Source organism: Eublepharis macularius, chromosome 3, assembly GCF_028583425.1.
Source record: "Eublepharis macularius isolate TG4126 chromosome 3, MPM_Emac_v1.0, whole genome shotgun sequence".
Lineage (NCBI taxonomy): Eukaryota > Metazoa > Chordata > Lepidosauria > Squamata > Eublepharidae > Eublepharis > Eublepharis macularius.
The window spans coordinates 156,819,235-156,830,754 of record NC_072792.1 but is presented as its reverse complement, the minus strand read 5'-3'; the positions used below and the strand labels follow the sequence as shown (position 1 = coordinate 156,830,754).

Here is an 11,520-nt window from a genome sequence, read left to right as displayed (position 1 = left end):
GTTTCATATCAAACATGCAACTAGCAATCCAACCATGCAATTAACAATATACATATTTATATAATTCCACTTATCAACTGATTTTTAATATACCACTACAAACCTACATGCCACCTCACTTTCTTTTAGAATTTTTTCTCCCTGGAACAACCTAAAAGCAAGATTTGAAGAGCAACCCCCCCAACACACTTTTATAGGACACCTATAAATATTTAAGAGCACAAGTGACCACCATTCTCAAGGTATGTTTCTTCTACACAGTTTTCTCTTTACTACTTAGTTTCTGTGCCTTGATGTGTGGGGGAAAGGGAGCAAAGGAAGAAATGAGAGCAGAAGTATCAAAATCAGAATGCAACTCCACAGTCTACATATTAGCTGCAACACAAGGCATTGTGTTGCATGCCCGGTTGGGCTTTGGGCTTCCCTTTCTCAAACTGAAGCCTCCCAAGCCACACAGCAAATCACTTTTAAACTTGGAAAATTCCAAAGCAGTTAATAAGAGATGGGATAAAGAGAAACCTACATTCTCTGGCCTTTTTCGTCCTGCTAAAACCACTGAAATGGTTTGGATCGAGTCTCCAGTTTCAGTAAGACTATGATTCAATGACAATTTGAAATACTATACTAGCACCAATATCTCTAATAAAGCTGAAAGGTATAGGAAACATATCTCTGCTTTTATTTGAAATGCCTCCTTAATGATGTTTAACCTCTACCCTCTTTGCAAATCAAGTTTAAGGTAATTATTAAATTATAATATTCCCTTCAGCAGGGAATGTAGGGTCCAAGACAAGCTCCTCCCACCAACCCCCAGCCTTGTGAGATTTCCTGATCTTGTAAGATTGGTGGGCCCTGCTTAGACCACCCATTGTCCACATGATTGGAAATGGCCTGGGACTGCAGTATATTGTGTGTTCTGTCAACTCAATGCTGCTTGAAGACCCTGCAGGCCATGTGACTAGTGTGATCTTTGGTGGTGGCTTGTAGCTAAAAGTGCGTATGATGCGATTTCAGCCCCAAGCCATCATTTAGCCAAAAATGCTGCACAAACGGCAGCACTCATGTGATCCGCGGGAGTTTTGAGGCTGAAGTATATGTTGCAATCTGGTTTTGGCCCCATTCCGAACCGCTCAGCTCCTAGCTGGCAAATCACCGAACAGTGGCTTCTTCAGGAAAGTGCCTGGGAAGCTCCCGCAAGCACATGGTCCAGGGTGGTTGCCTCCGTTCACTGTACTCTTGGGACAACTCTGTCCTTAAGCTGTTTTTTATAACTGATAGTGGTCAACTTTTTTGGAACAGACTAAAATATAAATCTGTATGTTATTCCTAGTGTGTACTTTCTTTAGATTAACATCAATTTATATTTATGCTTCACTAGCTAATTCAAATCATTTGTGCCTTTGCTTTTGATGAAAATATTATGAGCCCTATATTTTAAAGCATTAATCAGATCCCTGTACATTTTATAAACTTACAAAAGTCCAACAGTAATTGTCTTGATTATTTTTCAAGTATGACTTAAGAAGTATTAGTAGAAGTAAACTGTTTGAAAAGCACAAGTACAATGGACCAGACTAGTAATCACTACCAATCTGGAAAACGGTACAAGCAGAACATCCAGTAATCAAACACACACACCCATCAGGCTTCAGTTCAGCAATTATTCAGCTGATCATCCTACCTGAAAATCCCCAGAGGAGCTGATGGGCTAAAATATAATGAAACACATTTTGAGGGAGGGGAAATGCATCTGCTAATAATAATACAAGATGGCTCTGATTCTGCATGTTTATGTGCAGAAGCTCTCTGTAATTGGAAAGGTGTCCCTATTTTCTTCCATAAGGAAAGGCATTTTGGTTGCACAATGGGATTTTCCACCTGCACATTCAACATTTTCTTCCAAGCAACAGAACAAGAATCCTTTGCAGGAGTCACATCTTTCATTCACAGAAAACAGTCTTCAACCTTTAGTATGTAGCTGTGGTATCTGCCATGAGTATTCTCTGTGCTCTGTATTATGTGCTGAACCTCTGAGAGTATGGGAAGTGGCATTTTGGGGCCTGTCTAGCAGAGGGTTGCTTATCTCACAGGTGCCTGCTGCGATATCTACTTTCGTTTTCACAGCCGCTTGAGAATGTGCCCTTGAGTGCCAGCTTCTCCCTGGGAACCAAAAATAACTTCATCTCTCCTACAGTTCTTCTTGCCTCCTGCCTCAAACCCCCTCCCCCCCTTCTGGCTCCTTTGCACCAGAAGGCTAACCGTCCATATCCTAAAGGCGGGAACTTTCCCTATAACTAACCCCTCCAACTTTATACACGTCACTGCCAATACCCTTGCCTGTGTATGCTGATACTGATGGATCTCTAATAAAGTAACTTTAACTCATACACTGGAGTGTATGCAGTGGAGTACTACGGGGATCTAACTGCCAGAACCTGACAGTAGCAATTACTGCTTGTTTACTCTGTATTGTTTGGTATTTAGTTGGTTGCTAATTGTAGTTTTATTGCTTTAAGGTACCAAATAAATGTGGGATGGCCCAGTCCACTTGCTACTTTCTCCCCCTAGAAAGAGAAACTGACAGCAAACTAGACATTACAGCATCCATAGGCCTGATCTGTGGATGCCAACATTTTAGAGATTTGGCATTTAAAAATGTCATGAGGGCCTGACCCTCATCAGTCCCACAGCATGACAGGACGGGGTAATTTTGTCTCCCTCCAGTGCCCTTTCAAGTGCCAAAACACAGCTGTTTCAACACTTTAAAATGCATCATCAGGCAGGGGGACACAAGATTGCCTGGTGCTGCCACTCTATCTCACTGCATTTTTAAATGGCTGGATTCATCTCTAAAATGGCACCAATGTCCACAGGTTGGACCCATGGATGCCATAATGTCTAGTTTGGCCATCAGACCCATACCAGGTTGAGATTTCTCTCTGAAAAAATGCTACTCAGGCCAAAACTGATAAATGGAGAGGGAAAGACATTTGTTGATTACAGCAAATTCCAAAAAGTTTAGAGGTATGTGAACTTTATGCTTGTCCATTATTTGTAACTTCTCTGGTATCTATTTGAGCTACATTGTTCAGACCTTTTGAAACAGACATTATAAACATGAATTAACATTTGTTTATGAAAGCGCAGGAGCGTCATTTTGTTTTTGAAGATACAATTTTGTTTCTGAAGATACTGGAAGTTAGTAAGAAATATCAGCTGTGAAGGAGTGTAAACTATTCCCTCTAGGGGTAGATTGACTCAAGCAGCATCCGCTAGTGACGATTCTCAGCAGCAATGAAAATATTAAAAACCATGCAAATGTGTATATTTTAACTGCTGCTGAGAATCCCCAATAGCGGATTCTATGCCCTGTATCAGGCAACTGAATCAGGAACACCAGGCCTAAGACTTCACCACACACAGTCCAACTCCTCCCTTTCACTCAGGAAGGGGGCATAAATGGACCATAAGATTCTGCATTCATTTGAACCCAATGTCTCTACCTACCCTGAAAGAATAATCTTCCAAAGCAGGGATCCCATGTTTAAACATAGGTTGGGTTTTCACTGCAGTGAGATAAGTGGAAAAGAAACATGAGCCTGAGACCTAACCGGTCAGAACATTACTCTTCATCCTATTCTCTTCTTAGAGAAAATCTCGAAGTAAAAAATAACATCCTAACTTTTCATCATCTACTTGTAAATCAACACCCTGTACCTAATCAAACATTCCAAAGGCTTAAGGGCATCTCTTAACAGGAGGCAATGATTCCCACTGCTGCCACCTCGCATCTCCTAAGCTATTCCTGAGGGCTCAGTGATCCCTAGGAACCAAATTCGAGGCATTCAGTGGGTTGCAGAGGGAGAGATTACATAGCAGAAATCACCAATTAAGAAATCTTAAGTGCCCATAAATCTGTGGAACTGCAGAGATTTAAATGTTATCATATGCAATCAGGAAACACTTTTCTATAAAAAGCATTTGATGCACAAACGGGGGAAATGAATTAATGATTTAAATCATGCTTTGATCCTGGTGATTTACAATCCGTTACCTGAAAAAAACCCATCATATCCTTCCTCAAAAGTTGATCATCTAAGACTTCATTTCAACAGGACCCTCCTGTTACTATGATGACACATACTGAAAAAAATTACCTCTACTTTTGGCAGCTTCCTTCAAAGAAGAGAGAACTTGAGGCTTCAGGTCATCAGCAAGCAATCTTCCGTCAAGACCTGGGAAGAGGGACCTAGTATGTCATTAAAAACAGAATATTAATCAAATAAATAATGTATGTTATTGTTCAAAAGCAGAAAGTTTTCTTTCTGTCAAGAACTTCTCAGTTAACATAAAACAAGCCACCTCTGCTGCGGCCACACACATTCCACTGCACTACCATCATACAATTAACTGTGATATGAACACTCAACTAGGCTATACAATATGCTTTTCCATACCCCCACTGAGTTTTGACAGTAACTGTAACTCCTTCAAATCCACCAGTAATTACAGTTTATATATTGTGTATACATAATTATATCAGTCAGAGGTCCACCAAATGCTAAGAATGAAATTACAAAATTATGAAAATGTACTGAGGATAGATGAACTGGAGCAGAGAGGGATGGGAAGTGCCATCCTCAAGCTCTTCCCTGTTGGCTCTTTGCCTTTGGCCCTTGCTTTTCCCTTGCCTTTGTCTCTTGGAATCTCCCCTGCTGCCTGGAGCATCATCAACATCAGTGGCCCTGAAAGACTTTGAAGAGGGATCTGCTTCTAAACCCACTGTGCTTTTCAAGCTACTTTCTCTTTCCCCCATATAAAATGCAGGAATTGCACATCAGTTAATGCTGATCAAGTTTCTACTTTTTTCATTTTAAATATTTATAGATATACTGGGCTGTATAAACACCTCATGGCTATCTCACACATTATCTGGATACAAATGTAGATTTGCCATCAGCTCTGTTAGTCTTTTCTCCCACACTGTCCTGATCCTCTTCTCCCTCCTCCTCCTGGTCTTGCAAACCACCTGCAAGAAGGGGAAAGCCCTGTCTCGAGGCTTACCTGCACCTAAATTGCTTTCTTTCAGGTGCCAAAGGAAAAACAATGGGCAACCCCGGTATACAAACCGAAAGGAAACAACAAGACCAGGGATCCACAACTGTAAAGTTAATTATGTACATTTCTCAATTTATCAATTTTAGAAGTGCAAAGTGCAAAAGTGCTAGTGTGAATAAATACATAATTAATTATACAATATAAATACAAAAGTACAAAAATACAGAGTCCATTCATTTACAAACATGGAATTATTTACAAATCTTCACTGTCCGTAACTCATTCAAGTCTTTGTAATGCAGAATGCCAATGATAGTAAAGGAAGCCAGTAGGTAGAGAGTTGTGCAAGATGTTATTCGTTCACAGTCCAAGAACTTGAATTAATATTTGAAAAGACGCCGACGGGAATATGCAGGCAAATTATCATTAACCCGTTTCGTGAGTAAAAAAGTCCGGCCCAAATTACTTTATGCCCAGGATGAAGTGAGTTTTTTACTCACGAAACGGGTTAATGATAATTTGCCTGCATATTCCCGTTGGCGTCTTTTCAAATATTAATTCAAGTTCTTGGACTGTGAATGAATAACATCTTGCAAAACTCTCTACCTACCGGCTTCCTTTACTATCACTGGCATTCTGCATTACAAAGACTAGAATGAGTTACAGACAGTGAAGATTTGTAAATAATTCCATGTTTGTAAATGAATGGACTCTGTATTTTTGTACTTTTGTATTTATATTGTATAATTAATTATGTATTTATTCACACTAGCACTTTTGCACTCTGCACTTCTAAAATTGATAAATTGAGAAATATACATAATTAACTTTACAGTTGTGGATCCCTGGTCTTGTTGTTTTCTTTCAGGTGCCAGGCAAAAATATTTTTGTTCACTCAGTGTTTTAATTGAGGGGTTGATTATTTTTAACATTATTTTAGTTTGAAAACTATTATTTTAAGCTGTCAATGGTCTTTTTATTATCTATGTTTTTATTCTGGGCTGGATTTTTAATTACCATTTTTTAATGTTTTATTATTTTTATTTTGTAAGCTGCCTTAGAAGTCACAATCTACTTCTCAGTCCCAGCCCACAGGGCTGAAAACCACTGCCGCCAACCCTTCAGCCCTAATCAACTGTAGCCCGTCCTTTAGCCATATGAGTGATACGTCTAACAATTGGCAAGAATAGATCCAGAAACACAGCCTTGAAGCAAGTTAGCTTTGCATAACAAGCAGAATATTGTGCCACCCCTAAACCTTGGAGAATGTGCTCTTGTTTCTCCAAGTCCTGCACTGTCAGGTCAAGAGCTCATTATTCAACTCTGTATGCTCCTGACCCCCTTTTTCCAGGCTTCTTTTCTCTCCCCACCCCCCCACCCCCGGAATAAAGTAGGTTGGTTGCAAGGCATGGCTTCTTATATCAGAAAGCCATTGATGCCTCCCTAAAGGACTGAAAGCAGGGCCATTTTCTGATATAGTTCATGCAGAAAAGGGGCATTTGTGGACTTTTTGCTAGATCAAAGGCTGCAATTTAGAAAAAACCTCCTCTTTTCAGACTGTATTCCCATCTGCCTATACAGGCAAAGGTATTCTAGAGCAGAACACAAGCAGGTACAGTTTGGTACAGTGATTAAGAGTGGCAGGACTCTAATCTGGAGAACTAGGTTTGATTCCCCACTCCTCTGCTTGAAGCCAGCTGGGTGACCTTGGGTCAGTCACAGCTTCTCGGAGCTCTCTCAGCCCCACCCACCTCACAGGGAGATTGTTATGAGGATAATAATAACACACTTTGTAAACCACTCTGCGTGTAGCATTAAGTTGTCCTGAAAGGCGGTATATAAACTGAATGTTGTTTATTATTAATTATTTACTACTACTACTACTACTACTACTTGCAGAGGGATGTGCCATTAATAAAAACTAAACCATACAGTTCAACACTTAAATAAAACCTTTATGTCATAGTAAAACAAACTATTGTGCATATTATACCTTGGATAACTTTCTGAAGTTATGTAAATTGCATCTTGATCTGACGCAGATGATGAGAATGAAATAAAACTCCCATTCTGCAGAGGCAACAGTTCCAGACCAATAAGCTCACTGTAGTTTCCATCGCTAAGCACAAAGTCTAAGATATGAAGCTTTTCATCAGCGGATCCTGTGTGCCCAAATTTTCTTAAAACTTGTCGCACTGTACCAGGAGTCACTTTTTTCACAGGTTTGGTACCAGACATAATGAGGTCAACAGCATTTGCAATATTATCTGGTACTTCTGCAACCTCTTTCCCAGATTCCTGGAGATAGTTTAGCACGGCTTGGGTATACTCCAAACTCTTCTCCATTTCTGAGAAATAAACTTGTTCCACCTTTATCCAGTGATCACTGATAGAGTATATAACTGCATTCTGGAAGAGCTCTTTCAAGAGAGGTTCTATAATTGGCTGCCAGTGAACTCTTATTTTATTCTTTTCAGGCCACAATCTGTAAATCCTCTCAGCTGACAAAGGGAAATCTGAGTTCTTTTCAGTTTCCATTCGTTTAATTGCTTCCAATATGAGAACTGTGTATGCTTTTGGAACAACGTTGGCCACAAGCAGCTCATTCCACAAGGCTGCTGGATCTCGCCACTGGTCAAGCTCTCGCCATTTGATACTCCTTCTATTATCTGTGAGACCAAAAAAGCCACTAACATGAACTGGGAGACCTGTCTTGCTTTCCTCACCAGGTGGCAATGGAAGAAAGCAAAATGCTCTTCCTGAAAACTGTGCCACAGCTCCTTTTTCTTCTTCGTTGGTTGATAATGACATAGCTATACCAATTGTTGGAATATATTTCAAGTCATCGGCCAAGCAATCCAACTCATTACATATTCCTCGCCCTCCAACACTATTACATACCAACCAAGATGTTTTCTGTGCATCTTTAACACTCTCATCTTCGAGAATTATGTTTATATGGTATGTCACACATGTTATGCTGTTACTTGGAACTCCTTTACAGTACTGATTTATTGCACTTCCCAGAATCTTGATAGAGTTGGGCCTTTCATGCTTCAAAGCCTTGTTCTCACTTGCAGTAACTCTAAAAACTAATCGTTCAGACCCATCAGCTTCCCTAACATGTAAGGAAACATCCTGCACACATTTAAGAAACAGAAGTACTGTATCTGCATCTGCTCTGAAGGAGTCAAACAATTCTAGAACTTTCTCCTTGTTATATAGATTACTACTCAGCTGGGAAGGTTGCTGGCGAAGAGGAAAGCGAAAGAATGTACCCGGGAAGTGTCCATGTTTGAAAGTTTCTTTTGTGCTTCCAAACACACCAATGAAAGGTGAAAATTGGTCTGTAAGTTCATTAATTTCTTTGCTGTCATCTTTTAGATTCCAACATTGGCCTGATTCACGGGGTCCAAAAAGTATCTGATGTGGGTCCAGCATTCCAATTTGGTCACCACTGAATATACTTGGTACATCTGCAAAATGTAAAGCCAAAAATATGAACAGCACACAAACAGTATCTAAAAATACAAACCTACGACATTTTTAAAAGCCTTTTGTTAATTACTATGCTGTAAAGTAAGACACCAGTAAGACACCCAACTTAAGTGGCAAAAAGAAAAAAATCAGCTAAAAGCTGTGAGGAAGACGCACATCTCTCTAACCCTCTCGAGTCAAGCTTTATGAAGTGCCAGCCTTCTTGCAGAAACTTAAGCAAGATCAACTATCAAAGCAAAAGGAGCCACCTCAGAAAGAACGTTTTCCTCAGAGATAGGACAGCTTTTCCCAGATATTGTAACTAATTGCCAAATTACTGAGATGCTGCCTTGCATAAATTAACTAATAAGGACCAAGTTCACAATAACAAAGGGAATCTAGTTTCAGAAACTTCCTATTTGTTAACCTACCCTGAAAGGTTAAAAGCTGATGAACCCTGTCTTCCAAATACTGGATGACTGCTGTTGCTGCAGTAGAAGCAAATTACTCAGGAAGATGGAGACCCTACTCACCTAAGATATAAAGACAGGGCATTAGGCCAGTGTAACTTGGTATTCACTGATCACCTTTGAAAACTCCGTAACAGTCATGAATACCTCTGGAGATCCTCTTTCACTTAACCCAAGGAAGAGGTTTCAGGAAATCATGAACTACATTGGCTTGACATTATCTTTAGAGTTTCATTAGCCCAGCAACATGTCATATATCCCTGTGTGGGTTAATTCTCCTTTACCCCACCTTGTTAATAATGCTAATTTTTTTCCTACTAACCAGTGCCTATTCAAACTAACAAACTATTTTTAAATCTAGAGCAAACTTTTAGTGTGAGCACCAATGGAGCACATGTCCCACATGTACAAGGCCCCAATGTACTTTTATTTAAAAAGGTTCACTGTAAATACCTGTGATGTGATAAACTGAATTAAATCCAATTCCAAATCTTCCAACTTTGAGAGGATCATCCTTTTTCCTACTTCTTGCTATCTCCTGAATGCCGTGCCAGTCCTCAGGGGTAAAAACTGCATTGTTGTATACATACAGTGCAGGACCTGATAGATAAATACAGACAAAATAAGAAATTTTAGTACACTTACAATTTTTTAAAGACATTATATTAAAATCCAAGAAATACAGCATAAATGTATTGATCTGTGGAGAATGTAACTGCTGAATATTGTAAAAGAATATACTGAGATAAACTTGAACAGTCATTAATAATTTCTAACTTTATAATTCTCTCTGCCTTATGAATATTACATCTGGATGATCCAAGCACTGGTTTCTAACTTATTTTCATTGTACACCTAAACCTAGCCACAATCCAGATTGACTTGCAGGTAGGATACACCCATTGTAGGTCATATTGGTAATTAAATGGATGTATATAGATTACACTATGGATGTGCACCTTAACAAAGGTAGTTTCAGGTGGGTAACCATGTTGATCTGTAGTAGAAGAGGACGATTCGGGTCCTGTAGCACCTTAAACACCAACTAGATTTCCAGGGTATGAGCTTTCAAGAGTCAGAGCTCACTTCATCAGGTATCTGATGAAGGGAGCGCTGACTCTCAAAAAAAGTCATTCTCTACAGCTGCTGTGTAATTGTGAGGAACCCTCCCCACTTCCTCCCATTGCCAGAAAACCCTGAGAGAGGAGAGAAAAGTCCAGGAATCCTTAACATAGTAGCCCCAGATATTCCTGAACATTTCAGAGATTTTTTTGGAATAAATATTTGAGATTATCATCATCATCATCTGTTTGATTTATAGTCCGCCCTCCCCAAGCGGGCTCAGAGCTGGTTACAATAATAAGTAAAAATAGAGAAATACAGTAAAATACACTAAAATCACAGATTCCAAACACAAACATATCAGGAAGTCCACCAGTTCACCATATATAAAAAATGTGGAGGAATGGATCAATATCTTATGGCTGCTCATGTGTGGGGGATGGTTTATATAGTTCCCCTCCCCCCAGGTAGGAGACCAACAGGGAGGCTCATTGATGGATTTAATGTTGACCTCAACCATATGCCTGGAGGAACATCTGTTTTGCATGCCCGCTGAAAAGATGAAAGATCTTGGCGGGCTTGGGTGTCTTCCAACAGAGAGTTCCACCAGGTCGGGGCCAGGATCGAAAAAGCCCTGGCCCTCGTCAAGGACAGTTGAGCCTCCCTGGGGCCAGGGACCACCAGCAGGTGTTTACCTGCAGATCTCAGCACCCTCCAGGGCATATACAGGGAGAGGCGGTCCCTCAGGTATGCTGGTCCCAGTCCATTTAGGGCTTTAAAGGTTAAGACCAACACCTTGAACCTGATCCGGAACTCCATGGGGAACCAGTGCAGCTGCTGCAAGGTTGGAGTTAAGTGTCCCTGTATAGTGTGCCAACAAGGACACGCGCAGCAGCATTTTGGACCTGCTGCAACCTCCGGGTCAGACTCATGGGAAGCCATGTGTAGAGCAAGTTATAGTAGTCCAATCTGGAGATGACCATTGCATGGATTACTGTCTGGCCTGCCGAAGGTGGAAAAAAGCAGACCGGGCAACTGCTGTGACCTAGGCCTCCATTGATAAGGAGGAGTCCAGCGTCACACCAAGACTCCTGGCCAATGAACGGGCACAAGTGCTGCCCCATCAAAGGCTGGGAGCTGGATTTCCGCCCCCCCCCCGACACCCCACGGCCCAAGTACAGGACCTCCGTCTTCATGGGATTCAACTTTGGTCTACTCTGCTTCACCCATCCAGACATGGCCTCCAAAGCTTTAGTTAGGGCTACAGGGGGAGAGCCAGGCTGTCCATCCATCAACAGTTACAACTGGGTGTCATCCGCATACTGGTGACAACCCAGTCCAAAACTCCATACCAGCTGGGTGAGGGGGCACATATACAGATTGAACAACAAAGGGGAGAGTATTGCCCCCTAGGGGATGCTGCACACCAATGTTTGGCATGCTGATAACCTCT

The 11,520-nt window shown here is 40.9% G+C and overlaps 1 protein-coding gene across 1 annotated transcript in view; it reads right to left on the bottom strand.

The window, feature by feature from the left end:
• Nucleotides 1-11,520, bottom strand: part of SACS (sacsin molecular chaperone) — a 36,865-nt gene that overhangs the window by 15,273 nt on the left and 10,072 nt on the right. Inside the window, exons 4-6 of the mRNA XM_054973946.1 lie at nucleotides 9,459-9,605; nucleotides 7,052-8,534; nucleotides 4,158-4,249 (exon numbers count right to left, since the gene is read on the bottom strand). Coding sequence (XP_054829921.1) covers nucleotides 4,158-4,249; nucleotides 7,052-8,534; nucleotides 9,459-9,605 — 1,722 coding nt within the window. The remainder of the gene's footprint in view (nucleotides 1-4,157; nucleotides 4,250-7,051; nucleotides 8,535-9,458; nucleotides 9,606-11,520) is intronic.